Raw genomic sequence first — 20,165 nt, forward strand, 5'->3', positions numbered from 1 at the left:
TCCGGAGGGTGGTGAGGCTGTGATGGGATAATCCCTGCTCAGGGGTAGTACGACTCATCGCTGGCTTTGGACTGCGTCTCCGAGGCCTACGGTGGGCGTTGAGTTGGTCCTTAGTTGCTGGGACCACTGGATGAGGGGTAGGCCGGGCCTTTTTCTGTGGTATATGAGCTTGGGTTCCGGCGTTAGAGGGACCCGGCACTATTTCCCGCCCTTTTGAGCGTCTGCTCCGATGCAGCCTGGAGGCCACTCTGGTGCTGCAAGGGCGGTTCCATTGTAGGGTGCGTCGGGTGGTCGGGCGTAGTGGTCGCCTGACTTTGCCTTCCCGGTATGGAAGTTTCATGGCAGCCATGTTATGCTTTCCCTTCTGCTGTCCTCTCATCCGGTCTGGGCCCCTCTGGGGTTTAGGCCGGGTCTCAGCACAGCTGTAAGGCCGCCTTCGGAGTTGTGCCTTGAGAGTCTCTTGTGTTTCAGTTGTTTTGTGCGGGCCGTGAGTGGCCTTCATCTTATTGGGTTTGGGGCCGGCCTGTTCAGGCGTGTACTCTTCTTGCGGGTGGGGTTCGGGGGGTTCACCCTGTCTCCCCCTGCGCTTCCGTGCTGTGGACCCTGCCTCATGTCGCCTGGTGGGGGTCCCTTTTGGGGGGACTGCATCAGGGCCTCCAGCTTCTCCCAGAGGGCACCGAAGATGCGATCATATCGGCGTTTAGTTTCCCGCTCTATTTCGTGCAGAGCGGCGGTCTGGGGGTTGGGCGCCATCTTGCCTGCTCCACGTGTGGCTTCTGCGCTTCGCGGTCGTGTGTCTCGGTGAGTGCTTGTATGCTTGCTTGTGTGGATGCGGACCGGGATAACCCCCACCGGTCATGGGGGGGGAACGCGGGCTCTGCGTTAAGTGTCCAGGCATTCTAAGCTGCGGGAGAACGGCCGTTTCTCCCATACCTGCTCTTCTGGTAGGCCTCGCCAGCGTGTCTGGTACGTACCGGGTAGGTAGTCGCTTGTTGGGTACCTTTGTGTCCACCCTGGCAGCACCCGTCATCTGGTGGTCTTTGATGGGCTCTTAAAAGCTGTTTCAGCGGCTTTGTGGTAGTTTTCCTGGCGATGGTTGCAGGAGCTGTGGTGATCAGCGTCCGCTCAATGCTGCGGTCAGGCCCCGCCCCCCTAAATTATGTTTTTAATAATCTATTCTGTATATGAAACACCTGAACATAACATGATTGGCTTCTGTAAAAAAAAAAAGGAAGCTGGGATTGAACATATTTTAGCAGAGACATGGTGGGGTAGCACAGTAGAATAGATTGGGAACGGTGAGACATACGGACTGCTGTCTCAAGTAAGAAGCATGATTAATAATAAAGCCTTAACCGTTAGATGGGGAATTGGCAAACAAGATGACCCAAACGTCTCTTAATTACAACTAAAATATGTATTGCTATTTTAAAAAAAATCATAATCACAAAAATTCCCCTATGATTTTGACAGTCCGCCAATGTTCTTGCAAGCCACAATTGTAAATGTTTGTCTTGTGATAAGTACTATGCTGTCGGCAATAGTCACATTAGGATAAGGTCTCTTCATGAACATGACTCCCATGAAAATATACACAGAAGGATGGAGCAAACTCACAAATGCTTCCTGCTAAATTATTTACTTGTAGACGAAAATGCTGTAATGGCGGATAGCTGGCTATTTTCAAAACTTAGAAAATTATTTTGCCAAATTAGACCCGGACAAATGTATGATATACCAAGCACTATAAAGACAAAAGTATCATTTTAATGAAATATTCATTCGCATCATGCATTTCCATTGTACATTTACATTCACGTCATCTGAATTGTTTACTCTTTTGCCAGTGGTTTAATTCCAACCTCTCCCTTATGTTTAATTAATTTTAGCAACTTATTTTTTTCCTTTGTAGCTTTTCTCTATTCATTTCAAGCATGTTTGCACCTTTCCAGATACTCAAAACACAAGGTAGAATTACAAGTACATTCTCAAAAACAACAATGGGGCGGATGGACTATTATTGAGTGGTAGCCAATATGATTACTCAAAATAAAGTGACACATGGAATGTAATGTCCTCTAATCTATTTCTGCGAATGCCTCTGAGAATATCAGATTTCAAGTTAATATTAATGTGTCCTTGACCCAACCACTGATGATAATATATGCACCAGTGACACTTACCAATCCCCCATTAACTCAGGGATTCTCTCTAGCTTAGCCTCCTACTGGTACACTGCTCCGGTAAAAGCTACCAACACACACAGCCCGAAATTGCCCTCACTCTGTGCTCAAGGGAAAAAAAATTGTAGAGTAAAAACGCTGCTGTTTAACTCCATCAGTGGAGTAATTCTCCAGACCTAGCAGATGCCAAGCAATGTAGTCTTGTTGGATCTCCAGGGACTGTTGGACAACCAACAAAGGTTCAGTTAGCATAAGAGGCTGGGTTCATCAAGCAAAAAAGGGCATATTAATTTGAAAAATATATGTGGCACCTGGAAAAAAGACCTGCAAGTCACATTTTCAATGGCTCTTTGACAAGAGAAAAGTTCAAATAGCCAAGGACTCTTGGTGAAAAATTAAGAATTGTCAGGCATGGTTGCCATTTGAAGAAATAATTAGGTGGGAGGGCAAACTAGTGGGGAAAAAAAAAACAAGCAATAGCCAAAAAAGGATCTAAAATGGAAAAAACGGGTGTTCACTCGTTACTCCCCATAGAATCCAAAGGCACACTAAATACTAAATATTCGCCATTTGGAAATAGGAGAAGAAATGTCTGTGTTCAACATCATTTTCCACTCAAGGAGGGATTTCACTGGGTTTTATGAAATAGAAGGTGGAGCATTGTTGTTCTCATCCTAGCAAACAGTCTACTTCATCAATAATTGATCCAGAGCAGCTGGTCCAGAAAAATGGAACAAGTACACCCAGTTGGGTGAATAATGGAGAAGAAGCTAGTGACCGCAAGGTAAGCCAATCAGGTGCAGCAAGAAGGGTGTTCCCATGCCAAGTGAAGGAGAGCATGAAAGGATGAACAATTATAGCAAGAAAGATGATTGAAAGGCAAAAGCAATGAGTGAGAGAGCAAGGGAATAGGAGAGAAAAAGCAAGGGAAATTAAAATGATTAGTGACAGATAAGGAGGGACAGCAATGACAAGGGTAAGATGGCCCTTTAAAACATATATTCACTCATTATTTATAGGCCGATATACAAGCTTTATAATAAATCACCAAACGTTTGCTACAACTGAGTCAAACTTAATTTGTTGGCTTTACAAACCACAACATAATATATAAATTGGTAGCAAATATTTAGATACGTGATCTCTCTATGCCATGGCTTGGAGAAACAAAGTAGAAATATAGCGGAAGCACAAGCATCCATTCCAATTCACAATTTCTCTGACATAGCTGAGAGTAGAGATACACATTTGTTAGTGGTTTCTCAAGGACAACACATACAATAAATTTATTTGCCACTGACCTTGTGAACATAGAATTACTTCTATACATGTTTGCTTTCAATGTAAGCGCTAATTCTTTTTTATTTTTCACACCTGATTTAGTATGAATTTTTATTCCAAAACAAGGTAACAACGACAAGTTATCAGTATCACAATATAAAAAATATAATATATTATATAAATAGTTAGAGCTAAAACAGTGCTTCTAATAAACCAAGCAAACACCATCCTTACCAAGGCATTGCCAGAGTTGCACTGGGGAAGTAATCAGGTACAGGACATAGGAACATTATAGTCACCAAAACAACTTTAGTTAAAAGAGGCAGATTTGGTGCCTACACTTCCTTTATTGCAAATTCTGTTTAATTTCGAATTTCCTATCTCCTGCTCTGTTAATAGCTTGCTAGAACTTGCAGGAGCCTCCTTTGTGTGATTAAAGTTTAACTTACAGAGCAAGAGAAACGTATAAAGTAAGTTAACGTGATTGAAAATGAAACCATTTTGTTCATGCTGGTTGTGCGAGTCACAGCCAGGGGAGGTATGGCAAGGGCGGCATAAACAGAAACAAACGTGATTTAACTGCTAAATGGCAGATAATTGAGCAGTAAGAATTCAGAGGCATGATCTACACACCAAAACTGCTTCATTAAACTATAGTTGTATTGGTGCCTGTAGTGTCCATTTAATGGAAGAAAGAGGATAAAGGATACGAGAAGGAACATGTAAAGTACCGTGCAAGGGAGAGAAGAGAAAAGGGGGAGAGAGAACAAAAGAAGAAGAAAGTAAAATGGAGGGGGTGAGGGATAGGATGTCCTCTACATTTACAGGGCAAAGCGAAAATAAATGAGTAGCCATCATAGGTAATATCTAGTTAGATTTACATGTATGCAACTGCCCAGGCATCCCAAATCTTATGGTATGTTTCTTAGGGATCATGAACGTGAGCTGTTAGTTTAACCATTTCTCTCTCTTCCTCAATCTTACAGAAGATCAACCCTATCCCAGAAATCTTATAAAATCCACAAAACCGAGGATTTGATTTGCCAAGGCTACCCATGCTGCCAACTGGTTCTGTGATCCTGGGAAAATATGTAGTACTTTCGATAGCAACAAGGTCCAAGGGTTTAACGGGTAAGTTTTATCACGTACTATTTGGTTTTCAGTTTGACCTATCTTGATGAGTTATAGCACAAGGGTATATCCAAGTCACACACCATTCATCTAGAGCAGAGGATTTTCTTCATTTGTGCATATACACGTGCTCACTATATGTGATATAGCCATACAAGAACTTGCATGTCTTCTGTTGGTATATAAGCCATGTAGTCTTACCTCCATGTGTCTCATTGCTTTGCCCCATGTTAAGTGCTTCTCCTCAGGACTGTACCCAGGAATGGATAAAATATTATGTATGTAGTTGAACACTTCTTGCTACGGGAGACACAGTCATTCAGCATTACTATAAATGGCAATGCCATTATCTTATATTGAAAAATGAAGGCAATGAAAAACACAAGATCCATTTGGTCCTTTAGTGCAGCTAAATTTGTCTATTGACCACATGCCTCATTTGGCTGCAATACCCACAAATGCATAATGCAACAGCAATATATTGCCATATAAAGTTATTATGAAATTAGATAGTAAAAGGAACACTTTAATTAAAACCAATATATACAAATAAAAATCTAGTAAACTGATCTTTAATCCAGTGCCAGACAAGTCTCCGCACTGCAGCTCTGATCTACCTCCTGGGAAGGCATCATTACTGCTGAATGGTGTCCAATTACATTTTTCTCGTAGAACATATTTCTCTTAAAATTGGCACTTTTATAAAATAACCCAGAGGGAACATGGAGCCAACTGGATGGCCACTTAAAACTGGCACTGGGACTTTTAGTTTGTTTGCATTTTTTTTTTTTGCGAATAGTTCCCTGGCATCCTTTCAGTGTAAATAGCCAAACCATAGAAACTACATGACAACACACCTGGGTCACCCTTGGTGCTCATTGCCACCTCCCCTGCTGCTGAAAGTTCATGCAAAGCGCCTCCATTAGTTCCACTGAGTTAAAGGACCACTCTAGTGCCAGGAAAACAAACTCGTTTTCCTGGCACTAGAGTGCCCTGAGGGTGCTCCTCTTCTCCTCCCCGTCGGCTGAATGCGCACGTGCGGCAAGAGCTGCGCGCGCATTCAGCCGGTCACATAGGAAAGCATTCATAATGCTTTCCTATGGACGCTTGCGTGCTCTCACTGTGATTTTCACAGTGAGAATCACGCAAGCGCCTCTAGCGGCTGTCAGTGAGACAGCCACTAGAGGAAATAGGGGGAAGGCTTAACCCATTCACAAACATAGCAGTTTCTGTGAAACTGCTATGTTTATGAAAAAATGGGTTAACCCTAGAAGGACCTGGCACCCAGACCACTTCATTAAGCTGAAGTGGTCTGGGTGCCTAGAGTGGTCCTTTAAGCCTTGCTGTGCAGGGTCGGCTCAATGACAGAGCATCATTTAAGCGCACCCAGCCGATGAGCGTCACTCTTCGTGGCCAGGCTTAGCTCAGTGGTAGGAGCAGGAGAGGTTGTCTCTAAAAGAGAGTGGCTTCATTAAAGAAGAAAACAAAACAAAATAAATACATAAATAAAAATCAGAAAAGCCTTAACCAGCACTACAGTCCTACAAGTGCATTTAACTGATTAGATGATGGGAATTTTAGCTTGCTAGCGCTTCGGCTCCAGGAATATGACATTCCAATGCTGTGCACATAAAAATCTTCATTTTGCACATTTTTGGGTTATTTCTTACACTCTGATAGGTGCACAATAGGTTTGGAAGTAGTGCTGTGTAAGCTGATGGAAGTTTCACAATACTAAAGGAACACTATAGATACCCAGACTACTTCATCTCATGGAAGTGGTCTGGGTGCAGTGTCCCTGTAGCCTTTACCCTGCAATGCAAAAAATACAAGTTTAACAAAAACGAAAGCCGCTTCTTGCGCTTCTTGCATGAGGACATCTAGAGTCTTCAAAATCCTTGCAGGAAGGCATTAATTCTCCATCGGGGGGGTGGGGGGGGGTGGGGGGGGGTGGGGGGAGGGGACACTGGAAACAGGTAAGTGTTAGAAATTATTTTTAACCATTCCAACACTGGGGGAGGTGGTGCAGAGGGAGAGGGACACTATACCGCTTTGAATTCAGATTTGGAAGGCTCAATTTACCTTTCTCATAGGGTCTTGCATATAGCAATCTATGATTTTATCGTACTCGTGCTTCCTCTCATACATAAACTCACAGATCTGGTAGCTATGCGAAAAACAGAAATGACAGACAGTAAATTAAATTGTACATTTTCATAAAAGGACAGTATAGTCAACAATAAATTATTTTCATTTCAATAGTCATGCCAAAATATGTTGCCTAATATTAATGCATTATCTATATATTGTATAAAGATGGTGTCCGATTTTAGCCATGTGTTTCCCTATAAGTAACTTCCTATGTTGTGTAATAAATGGAAATACTAAACGACCTAGCGATGGTGAAGTTGTATACAAACTGTAACAAAAGAATATTGTATGAGATTGATTATCTTTATAGTGACATTGAAATATAGAACAGCCTCAGGCAGTACAAAATATGTAATGTTCTACTATTTATTGGTATACATTGCATATTGCATTTGTCTTCATTGTATTTTATATATTTTTGTAGCATTTTGATTTGAAATTGTATGGTGATGTCTATTATTTAATAATGAAGTGTCTTATTTTAACTGAAAATGTGCTTCAATTAACGGAACACTCCAGGTACCATAACCACTACAACTTACTGTAGCGGTTATGCTGCCAGAAGTGCCCTTTACCCCCCAATTCTAAGGAGTCAGGCTTTTATTTTTAATGATTTGACTTCTTACTTGGGTAGCGTACTGCTTCCGGCCTCTACTACTAACCCCAGAGAGACAAAAATTCCAAAGCAGGAAACAAGCTGTAGTGGTTATTGTGCTTGGATTGTTTCTTTAATACCGATTATACATTTTAAAAAAAAGTTGGTCTTGACACATCATTTTTATTGATATGTTATTCTTCTTTAAAAGATATTATGGATTTTGGTAGGTTACTTCAGTAAAATGTTATATACATCACCCTCAACCTTTATATAGCCTATATCTCCCTCTCCCAGCTTTCCTTGTTCTGATTTTCCTAAATAAATTTTTCATACTTATATCCAATTTTATCCAATTTCCAGATCCTAGTTTAAGCTGTCCTCAGCCTTAGAACATTAAAGAAGAAAAAAAAGGCTGTGGTTCAATCCTAATGTTCATTAAATATGTATATAGAACCGAATAATAATTATACATAATCCAACAAGGAAGGATATGTTTATCCTCATAGTATCTCAGAAAATATAGCAAAATATGTGAAATATAAACTGTATAAAAAATGTTAAATTATCAAAAGGTTGACAAGCATGACAGTTTGTTAATATCCCTAGGCAGGTATTTCCCCAGAACCTGTTCTTGACAGTTATAAAACTTAAGAGGATGATCTTACAACTGAGCTCTCTCTGCTAGGTGGATCAGCCGGTTTTCTTCAAACTGAACTATACCGCCGGCTTGAAGGAGCTCAAGGAGAACCTGTAGAATGAAACAAGAATCAATAAGGGAACGGTTCGGTAAGGGAATGGTTCAATAAAGGAATGGCTCGGTAAGGGAATGGTTCGGTAAGGGAATGGTTCGGTAAGGGAATGGTTCGGTAAGGGAATGGTTCGGTAAGGGAATGGTTCGGTAAGGGAATGGTTCAATAAGGGAATGGTTCAATAAGGGAATGGTTCAATAAGGGAATGGTTCAATAAGGGAATGGTTCAATAAGGGAATGGTTCAATAAGGGAATGGTTCAATAAGGGAATGGTTCAATAAGGGAATGGTTCAATAAGGGAATGGTTCGGTAAGAGAATGGTTCGGTAAGGGAATGGTTCGGTAAGGGAATGGTTCGGTAAGGGAATGGCTCAATAAGGGAATGGCTCAATAAGGGAATGGCTCAATAAGGGAATGGCTCAATAAGGGAATGGCTCAATAAGGGAATGGCTCAATAAGGGAATGGCTCAATAAGGGAATGGCTCAATAAGGGAATGGCTCAAAAAGGGAATGGCTCAAAAAGGGAATGGCTCGGTAAGGGAATGGCTCGGTAAGGGAATGGTTCGGTAAGGGAATGGTTCGGTAAGGGAATGGTTCGGTAAGGGAATGGTTCAATAAGGGAATGGTTCAATAAGGGAATGGTTCAGGCTAGAAAAGCATTGTTTTTATGAAAAGCCTTTCTCATCAAATATTTCTGTTTAGTTTAAAGTTGATCTATTCTTTTTTTTCATGCCTTAATAAGTGCAACTGTAATGCATTAAAAAAAAATCTGTAATAAGCTCTCACTAAATCAGAAAGCAGCTCAGCCAGTCATGTTGATTTAACCTTCTACCACACTGCTGAGCTTATCCCATAAGCATTGTTTACATCGGCGTAGCAAGATTTTTCAGTGGAATGCCACTTTAAACATTTGATTAATATGTTATAGGTGCACACATGCATAATAAATACCTCTTCGTGTAGTGCAGACTGCTATTGTTATATTATATTGCAGCAAGTAAACAAAAAAATATATATATACATATATATATAATATATAACACCAATGTTACAGGCCCCAGAAAAAAATATATAACAGGTGTTGTTATCTGACAGCAACTGCTTCTTATTCTGGTCTATGGTTTTTTTTAATCCCATAAACTACCGTCTACGAGAAGTTTAGGGAAAAGTGTAGATGAGATGCAAGTCACTTTAGTACTCATTACATAGGATGCTTGTTATGTTGCTTAGAAATAATGTATATACCACTTTTGTCTCTCAATATACACATACAGTTGCAAGAAAAAGTATGTGAACCCTTTGGAATGATCTGGATTTCTGCACAAATTGGTCATAAAATGTGATCTGATCATCATCTAAGTCACAACAATAGACAATCACAGTCTGCTTAAACTAATAACACACAAAGAATGAAATGTTGCCATGTTTTTATTGAACACACCATGTAAACATTCACAGTGCAGGTGGGAAAAGTATGTGAACCCTTGGATTTAATAACTGGTTGAACCTCCTTTGGCAGCAATAACTTCAACCAAACGTTTGCTGTAGTTGCAGATCAGACGTGCACAACGGTCAGGAGTAATTCTTGACCATTCCTCTTTACAGAACTGTTTCAGTTCAGCAATATTCTTGGGATGTCTGGTGTGAATCGCTTTCTTGAGGTCATGCCACAGCATCTCAATCGGGTTGAGGTCAGGACTGTGACTGGGCTACTTCAGAAGGCGTATTTTCTTCTGTTTAAGCCATTCTGTTGTTGATTTACTTCTATGCTTTGGGGCATTGTCCTGTTACAACACCCATCTTCTGTTGAGCTTCAGCTAGTAGACAGATGGCCTTAAGTTCTCCTGTAAAATGTCTTGAAAAACTTGGGAATTCATTTTTCCTTCAAAGATAGCAATCCGTCCAGGCCCTGTCGCAGCAAAGCAGCCCCAAACCATGATGCCCCCACCACCATACTTCACAGTGGGGATGAGGTTTTGATGTTGGTGTGCGGTGCCTCTTTTTCGCCACACATAGTGTTGTGTATTTCTTCCAAACAACTCAACTTTGGTTTCATCTGTCCACAGAATATTTTGCCAGTACTGCTGTGGAACATCCAGGTGCTCTTGTGCAAACTGTAAACGTGCAGCAATGTTTTGTTTGGACAGCTGTGGCTTCCTCTGTGGTTTCCTCCCATGAAATCCATTCTTGTTTAGTGTTTTACGTATTGTAGATTCGCTAACAGGGATGTTAGCATTTGCCAGTGACTTTTGTAAGTATTTAGCTGACACTCTAGGATTCTTCTTCACCTCATTAAGCAGTCTGCGCTGTGCTCTTGCAGTCATCTTTACAAGACGACCACTCCTAGGGAGAGTAGCAGCAGTGCTGACCTTTCTCCATATAGACAATTTGTCTTACCGGACTGATGAACAGCAATCTTTTGGAGATACTTTTATAACCCTTTCCAGCTTTATGCAAGTCAACAATTCTTAATCGTAGGTCTTCTGAGAGCTCTTTTGTGCGAGGCATCATTCACATCAGGCAATGCTTCTTGTGAAAAGCAAACCCAGAACTGGTGTGTGTGTTTTTATAGGGCAGGGCAGCTGTAACCAACACCTCCAATCTCATCTCACTGATTGGACTCCAGTTGGCTGACATCTCACTCCAATTAGCTCTTGAAAATGTCATTAGTCTAGGGCAGGGGTAGGCAACCTGCGGCACTCCAGATGTTGTGGACTACATCCCCCATAATGCTCTTACACCCATAATGCTGGCAAAGTATGATGGGAGGTGTAGTCCAAAACATCTGCAGTGCCGAAGGTTGCCTATGCTTGGTCTAGGGGTTCACATACTTTTTTCACCTGCACTGTGAATGTTTACATGGTGTGTTCAATAAAAACATGGCAACATTTCATTCTTTGTGTGTTATTAGTTTAAACAGACTGTGATTGTCTATTGTTGTGACTTAGATGATGATCAGATCACATTTTATGACCAATTTGTGCAGAAATCCATTTCATTCCAAAGGGTTCACATACTTTTTCTTGCAACTGTAAAATCCACATTTCTCTAAATACGAAAAAGGAAAAGGGTGAATTTCGTACCTGCTGTCTTTCCGAATGCCGTGAATCATCATCTGGACTGCATAGAAATTCTAGAACCTGTCAGAAAGTGGGGTTTCATGAGCAGCTCTCTGGATATACATGTGAGTAGAACACAGCTCTGTACAAATTGACTTTTCCTTATCCTTGAAACTGTAGCTGCAATAACCATTTCACAATAATATGCAGTAATAAATGTGCCCTAAAACACCATATGTTTCAATTACCTGAAAAACACTGCAAAGAGCTTTAGACAACCCTGACATGTTTTTAACTGAGATAGAACATGAAGCAAACAACAGTCTGTTAAACCTGCAGAAAAGTTGTGCCCTTGAATCTGGAATTTAAACATCAAGAAAAAAATAATGGAAAAAAAAAAACAGTGGAAATTACATGGAAACTGGAAGAAAATCAAACTAACACATTTACACAAACTGATTATATATTTACACAAGGTACATACTAGTTTAAGATTCATTTTCAATATACTGTAAACATACCAATAAGGACACATGACATGTGTGACATGTCATGATTCCCTTTTATTCCAGAAGTTTGGTCCTTAAGGGGTTAAAGGGACACTATAGGCACCTGAACAACTTTAGCTTAATGAAGCAGTTTTGGTGTATAGAAAATGCCCCTGCAGCCTCACTGCTCAATCCTCTGTCATTTAGGAGTTAAATCCCTTTGTTTATGAACCCTAGTCACACCTCCCTGCATGTGACTTGCACAGCCTTCCTAAACACTTCCTGTAAAGAGAGCCCTATTTAGGCTTTCTTTATTGCAAGTTCTGTTTAATTAAGATTTTCTTATCCCATGCTATGTTAATAGGCTTGCTAGACCCTGCAAGAGCCTCCTGTGTGTGATTAAAGTTCAATTTAGAGATTGAGATACAATTATTTAAGGTAAATTACATCTGTTTGAAAGTGAAACCAGTTTTTATTTCATGCAGGCTCTGTCAGTCATAGCCAGGGGAGGTGTGGCTAGGGCTGCATAAACAGAAACAAAGTGATGTAACTCCTAAATGGCAGTGCATTGAGCAATGAAATTGCAGGGGAATGATCTATACACTAAAACTGCTTTATTTAGCTAAAGTAATTTAGGTGACTATAGTGTTCCTTTAAAGAAAAACAAACAGACAAGCATTCCCAAAAGAAACAGATAAATGCTTAAAGGGAAACTATAGTGCAGAGAAAACAAAGTTGTTTTCCTAGCACTATAGCTCCTTATAGTACACTCCTCCTTTGCCCCTCCCTGTGGTGCAGAAGGGGTTAAAAACCCTTCTGTCACTTACCTGATTCCAGCGCCCATATGTTCGTCGGCGCTGGTTCAGGTTCCGCCTCCGTTCCTCCTCCGCCCGCCGACATCAGCCGGCAGGGGAGTGGGGGGGGAAGGGGGAGAACCACTGCGCATGTGCGGCACTGCTGCACTCACATTACGACTTCCCCCATAGGAAATGCTTTCCTATGGAGTTTTGGGTGACGCTGGATGTCCTCATGCATAGCGTGAAGACGTCAAGTATCAATCAGGTGAAAAAGGCAAAAGTCACCTAACCACCCGGAAGTCCCTCTAGGGGCTGTCTGGTAGACTACCACCAAAGGTGCAGTTAACCCTGCAATGTAATTATTGTAGTTTCACTATTACCAACTACTTCTTCAGAACCGATCTAGAAAATATTGACATAATCAGTACTGAATTTCTAAGTGGGATATCAAGCTATATGGCAAGCTTTTAACCATACAGTCAACTGAGCATGTAGAATTCCTACCAGGCCCAAATCTGTTACTTAAGACTTATTTTTGTGTTTGCTTATGTGATTCTGTTAATGTTGTTTTTGGTGTTGTTACACATTAATACTTGAAATCTGATACTTGATGCATTATGACTTTCTCATACTTTCTTATTGAATGAGCTCAACATTTTGACACCTGTACAAGATGATCATGCAATAGCAAAAACATCTCTTGGATCTCTCGTCCTCAATGCCGTCTGCTATAAACAGATGTAATGTAGATCTGACATAGCTTTTAAATCAGATATTTTGTGAAAAAGGATCAGTAACCTGGTGACCTGTATGGGTTTTCCATCTGACCGAATAACCATTCTATACTATTTTTATTTCCATATTTAGTACATGATTTGTCTCCTACTTGTGGACCACATGTGTATGTACCTCTGAAGAAGAAGTATTTCAGTGGCATGTGTTCCTTTTGAACATATGCTATTGTTTGATGTTTAAAAATTGTCATTTGTAAATAAGCAGCAAGAGTAGCACGAGCAGTGAGGCGAGACAATGCACGAATGTCGGATAAAAATTTCTCCCTAACATTCACTTCGCTAGTTAAAGATTCTACAGAAGTGGATCAACTAATTGATTTTCGACACGGCACATCCAAACTCTTCCTTGACATTTAGGATCCTTTGTTGAATGACTCCTCACTAATTTGCCTATCTCAATGCTGAACGCCTCTTCTGCCTTGTGCCTATCCTATCATCATATTTGCTATGGTATGCAAAGTGTAACTTTTCTCACTACCAGACACTTATCCACAGTAAATCTGCAGAACCATATGATTTGTTTTTGTTTGCCTATACTAAGCCCCTTTTAATCTGTCTGCTATAAGCAACTCTTGATATGAATATGTCATGTCATTTGACCTATACTTCTGACAGATGTAACTGGCTTTTAAACTACTGTTTAATTTCCCCAATTCTTTTTCATTCCTTGTAAAATAAATAAATAAATCATGTAAAGAAAAAAATGGCAACTAGTTTGCATTTAGTTTATTATTTACTACATAATAACCTTTATCATTATCTTTTTGGGGGGGATTAGAGTAGTGCACCCAGATTTTGTCCATGCAGAGCGCGAGGATATCCAGTGTCAGATACTGGACCAAAGGTTCGTTTCGATACAGACAGCAGAATTAATGCTGCAATGCAAAACATTGCCGTCTCTCTGGATCTGCAATGTTCTACATTGCAGCACTAAGTGCAAAAGGGACACAGCACCCAGACCACTTCAATGAGCTGAAGTGGTCTACGTGTCTATAGTGTCCATATAACACATTAAGTAGCATGAACGGAGACCAACAAAATCCGCAACCCCATAACTGCAGTTGGCCTTTCTTCCTTTTGAATATTTTTAGAGAAATTAACTTAAGATTCATATGTATATGTGAGTTGCAAGCCATTGGTCTATATTTCCAAAAATCCAGCTACTAAGGAGCAGAGGTTACACTGAAACTCATTATAAACAAGTGATAGCTAGCACTCTCACTGCAACAAAATTGCAAAATGTGGTTTTGTATAACGTTATGTTACAGTGTCACTTTCCAATAGTCTGGTTTCAAATCGTAGCACACAAAATGAAAAAGAAAACAATGAGAAGCAATTTGTAAAATCCCAACTGATATTGTCATGTAGCGTAAAATGCATCAGGTTGGATTAAAATATTTGTAATGGCTTCATACAATTTAGAATAACATTCATAATGGCAATATAGAATCTTCAAGAGTGCTACTGCGATCTGTGTGCAAAAGCTTCTCGCCTATAGATTTTCTTAAATACCTACAATTACAGAGTTGTTACTTTGCAGGCAATAAAATGCCATGCTGAGAATGTAGCAGTTACGTGTTATTTTCGAATTTTATTGCAAATCACCTTTAAAAGGTTCTCTTTCACGTTATTCAATTAATGAAAAGTATTATATTCATAAAGAATTATAGACTTCCTGTGTAATAATACTATGTAAATTGAGGATACGTTATAGAAACGGTTTTAGTCTGCATTTTAATATATGTTTTAAAAAAAAATAATCCTGCTTAATCCAACATCCTTCGAGGTATAAAATCAAAGGGGATGACCTATCTAACAGGAGGACAATATAAATATACATAGATAGGACAGCTCTGCTTATCAGCATACCTGCCATTGAGGAGGTTATGTGTGAATGGTTCCCAAGCTACAAATACGCGAAAACCTTAATATTTAATTTAACATCATTAGAATTAAATAATAAAGTTATTCTTCCACTCTATGGTCTATTTTCAATGTACTGTTATCTGATTTGAAGTATAGGAGACATGGCACATTTATACAGTGTTAATCCTCATTAAGAAAGCTTAGCAGACTGTCACCCCACCTGATCAAAAAGGACTCTGTTCACAAACAGCGTATTGTCCGGTTTAGCAAGTTGCCGGGCCAGAAATGTAAATAGACAGCCAACTTGGGAAGGAGTGAAGTCAGAGTTTTCTACCATGACCTGGATAAAATAAAACATGAGATTTGTGAGCAGGAACTTTTTTTTTTTTTAAGACAGAAAATTTACTGGTTCTTAAGAAACATTGAGTTCTATAATAATTTGAACTGTAGTGCCCCAGGGATTGGTTGTGTAGAGTGCTTTATGTGAGAACTGGACTGGAGATACCAGCTCCTTTTGGAGAGCCAAAACATATGAAAATATTTAAAGTGCAGAGGAGGGCTAGAACATTGATAAAATGAATAATTTTAGTTATGAAGAAAGGTTAACAAATTTAAATCTCTTTAGTTTGGAAAAACGGCACCTGGGAGGGGATATATTAGCATGATACAAATATATTCAGGGGCCAGTACAAACCATTATCTGGAAATCTATTCATAAACAGGGCTATACATAGTACACAAGGTCACACATTTAGGCTGGAAGAAAGGAGATTTCATCTAAGGCAAAGAAAAGGTTTTTTTTTTTTACAGTAAGAGCAATAAGGATATGGAATTATCTGCCTGAAGAGGTGGTTTTATCAGAGTCCATGCAGATGTTTAAACTGCAATTGGATAAATACTTGCAAAAACATAACATACAGGGATATCATTTCTAATTAGTGGGGTACTAGCTGCTTGATCCAAGGAGACATCTGACTGCTATTTTGGGGTCAAAAGGGAATTTTTTTCTAGTTGCAGAATTGGAAGCGCTTCAGACTGGGTTATTTGCCTTCTTTTGAATCAACAGCAAAAATCAAATGTGAGAAAGGCTGAATTCAACGGGTGCATGTCTCTTTACAGCTATGTAACTATGTAACCAGAACAGCTCCCTGATTGGGTAATGTGGAACGTTTGACGTCACAAAACATTAATTTTAGTCTGGGATTTATTCAAATGGAAAGGAGGGGATGAGAATAAAAAATAAATAAATAAAATAAGACGTCCAGATATGTTTAGTGATAATTGAGAATCATTGTTAAAAGACTAACAGACCAACTCACATCAGAACAAAAAAATAAATTACTATAAATTACTTAGTACAACAATGTAATTGCTAACTGAGCATGATGTGACAAAAACAGGATTTGTTTACTCTTTTTTAAGAAGACAATTTACGGTTTCTTAAGACAGAAAAAAACATGTATTTTCTTTGGGGGATTCTACATCTTCAACCCTCACCTTCAGTAAAATGTCCACAATCCGCTGCTGATGTTCTACAGCTTGCTTATCGTTAGTGAAGTCTTCGAATGTCTGAGAAAATACAAGTGCAAACACTTCATTTACAAAGGAAACTCGGATTTACAATGAAAGACAAATCTTGACATTTATTTATCCAGCAGAACAGTGCAAACTTAACTGACCTTTACCGAATCATTCAACAAGAAACCTATAACACAAGAACTATTGTAATTTTTTTCAATGAGCTCTGAAGGTCTCTTTTTGTGTGCAAGATTTAACTTCATTTGAAGAGATAAGTTCATATGATTTCTGCACCTACTTGACTATTTTCATAAGTGTTATGTCCACCAGGTGTTTCTCATTGACTCGCCATGCTAATGGTACACATGGCAAACTACTATGGATAGCTTGGGATTCTAAATGATCACATAAGTGGTCACTATCGGACATGTCTCTATTATTCGAGAGGCACAGTTGGCACACCTCCTCATTGTTCTTCTCGAATGCAACCTGCAACCAGTACTTCTCTGTGACTTGTAATTTGAAGTGGCAAGGATAGAACACCTATGGGGTTAGCATGAGGCTCGTTGACAGTTACATAAACATGAACACTAATGTAACAGCATGGTGAGCACAGGAACAATGACCTGAAGACTATTGGCAACCGCTGTAAGGCATCAGCACAAGGTTTAACTTTAGCCAGTCAGAGTTCAACCCAAGGTAGGACACATATGACATAACCAAATTCAATAAATAAAGGGATATGTTCCATACAATATATAAACGTGAATAGTGACTCCTCACATTACCACATTATGAATTAGCATACATAAAAGACGCGTCCCAGGGAAATAAAAACACATTTATGTATTTCTTTAGAGATATATAAATTATAGACCATGAATGAAACATATCGAAGGCTTGTACAACTAGCTTTAATGTACTTCGAGAATGGTACTCCCATATACTTTACCTATATGTATATTTATGAACTTTTAGAGTTTATGTTAACACTTTTTAGAAGCAAACCTACTTCCAATAGACACTATATATTATGGCGAGGTTTGGTATGAGTGAATTATTATGGCAATAGCAGGAGATTACATGTGCCGACAATGTCTATATGATGGCACCTGTAATTTAAGTGGCATATTTTAATTAGGATTCATTAAAGTTGAGTGTTATAGTACAAGAATTTTAGCTGTAGTGCCCCAGGGATTGTTTGCATAGACTACTTTATATGCTGACTGGACTAGGGATACCAGCCCAATTTGTAAGAACAAGAACATCTCTGTGAGTGAGTAATATGTACCGTTTGAGGTTCCAAAACAATATTAATTTTAATATGGGATTCATTAAAATGGAAGTTGGGAATGGTGAGAGAAAAAACAAAAACCAAGACATACAGTTATTTAGTCAAAATATAGAGTCATTGTTGAAAGACTAAGAGACCGATTCAAGTCAGAATAAAGAAAAACAGCGCTTTTGCAATAAATGACTTATTGTAACAATGCAATTGCTAACAGGGCATGATATGACGAAAACAGGATTATGTCACGTTGACCTCAAAAAGTGTCTGCTTCTTCATAGATTTGTCTAACAGAACAAATCTTACAAGCAATTCAGGATGTGAGTTTTTTTCACAGTAAAGAGGTCCCTTCATCAAATGCCTTGCAACAACTTAATTATCTTTCTGTGTAACGTTCACAGATTATGGGCTTTGAGGGAGTTGAATAAACCTCATTTAATTTTGCTGGAGTCTCCAGAGGGCTGCGCTTCAGAAAAGGAGACTTCAGAGGGTAGAGAGATGCTTGGATTAAACATCTTCCCTTTGAACTAAAGCAGAGTCGTGGTGTTGATAATAAGTAAACATTTCCCCAGCAGATGAAAGAAAAGCATGGAGGGGAGTGATAGGCAAAGTCACTGACTCTAAAATTGAACAATGTAGTCAGATTTATTTCTGAGATTTGTAGAACACAGGATAAAAAGTAAAATTAGAGAAAACAAATCAAGTACTACAAACTAAAAAAAATATATATATATAATTTCACGTTGCATCTTCACATGTTAGTTTGCTCTTATCTATTGTCCATTACAAATCTGATCATAAAAATTAGCTTTATATAACATGGAGATGTGGATAAGTAGGTAAATGGGAGAGTGGGGGGATGGGATGGTAAAGGGGATGGCATTTAAAACAGAGGGCTAGATAGTTAGTTTCTTAATTTGATCCTGCAAGGAACATTAGCTACATATTTCATAAAAAATATGATAAAAAAATGTTTGGATTATATCTTTTACTTTTTTTTTATATATATATATTTGGTACGAATGCCACCATTGATATCTCTGAAATGGCGCTCAGTGCTTGCTTGTGGTGTGGCTGAAAGACGAGAAGACATAAAACTGATATAATGAATTTGGGAGTAAATATTGAGATAGATGCAGCATGACCCCACACATAACATGCTGCTACCAGCATCCGTCAAGCACTTTAGTGCGGTAGAAGCAGACAGGGAGGAACAATCCCACTCGGAAATATGAAGATTATTAAGAAAAAAAAAGAACGTATGAATGGTTACGTGATTCGTTACTTCATACATGCAAAATATTGGAGACTCTATATTACAAAAATGTGCACGCTAGGCGGTAAGCATTAAAACAGGACCAGAAAAAAAAATTCATGGTTTCTTCTTAATCAGGGGTGCCCAAAAGGTCGATTCCCAGATGCTGTGAAACTACAACTCCCATGATGCTTTGTCATTTTAAAGGCATTCTTAATGCATGCAAAGCATCATGGGTGTTGTAGTTTAAAACATCTGGGGATCTACCTTTTGGGAACCCCTTTTCTAAATGGTATCGGGAAGGCATAAGCCTTATTCTTGCAAAATTACTATGTATAAATGGGCAGTTGGGCCTGAGGAACAGCTGTGATTCCCAAATAAAACTACAGGTCAAATAATACTACAGTAAAAATATGCTTTTTTCTGTATGAAAACTGCTTCACAGCCTGTTATACATTTTGCTTCTTACCAAAGCCGAAAGAAAAGAAAACGAGAATAATTCCGCCCAAACCTCGCATATTAGGTATTCCTTTATTAGGTGTCAAAACAGAACAGGTGATGTTTTAGACTAGAACAAGGCCTTTATTAAACCTCTTTTAGTCAGAGGAAACCTCTTTGTACATTTTATTTCTTACCAAAGCCAAGACATTCAGGAACTCTCGAGTGTCAAAGTGCAACAGGGTACGGATGTAGGGATATACCTCCTCATCATGGGGTGCCTCTGGGGTGTGCAAACGGACCAGAAAGTCAAAAACCTAGGAGAAAGAGAATCCAAAGACAAGCCAATTCTTGATGAGAGAAAAAAAAAAAAAAAAACACAACTATACACTGTTTCAACAAAAATGTAAAAGATTTCACTGCTAATAAGAGGCCAAATGCTTGCCCGTAAGTGCTATGGATTAAGAAGAAAGTTATGTAATAAGGGATGCATGATTTATAATATCTAAGGAAATCCTGTTCCTACAAAAGCAATATTAAGTCAACCAATATACAAAGCCTGTTATAATT

At 39.1% G+C, this 20,165-nt stretch overlaps 1 protein-coding gene across 2 annotated transcripts in view; it reads right to left on the reverse strand.

Moving 5' to 3' along the window:
* Positions 1-20,165, reverse strand: part of VPS8 (VPS8 subunit of CORVET complex) — a 166,978-nt gene that overhangs the window by 73,557 nt on the left and 73,256 nt on the right. For both annotated transcript variants that reach the window (XM_063429889.1, XM_063429890.1), the window contains exons 27-33: positions 19,793-19,912; positions 16,594-16,665; positions 15,317-15,436; positions 11,176-11,232; positions 8,010-8,092; positions 6,678-6,762; positions 4,797-4,895 (exon numbers count right to left, since the gene is read on the reverse strand). In XM_063429889.1, coding sequence (XP_063285959.1) covers positions 4,797-4,895; positions 6,678-6,762; positions 8,010-8,092; positions 11,176-11,232; positions 15,317-15,436; positions 16,594-16,665; positions 19,793-19,912 — 636 coding nt within the window. The remainder of the gene's footprint in view (positions 1-4,796; positions 4,896-6,677; positions 6,763-8,009; positions 8,093-11,175; positions 11,233-15,316; positions 15,437-16,593; positions 16,666-19,792; positions 19,913-20,165) is intronic.

Source organism: Pelobates fuscus, chromosome 8 (assembly GCF_036172605.1).
Source record: "Pelobates fuscus isolate aPelFus1 chromosome 8, aPelFus1.pri, whole genome shotgun sequence".
NCBI classification, from domain to species: Eukaryota; Metazoa; Chordata; class Amphibia; order Anura; family Pelobatidae; genus Pelobates; species Pelobates fuscus.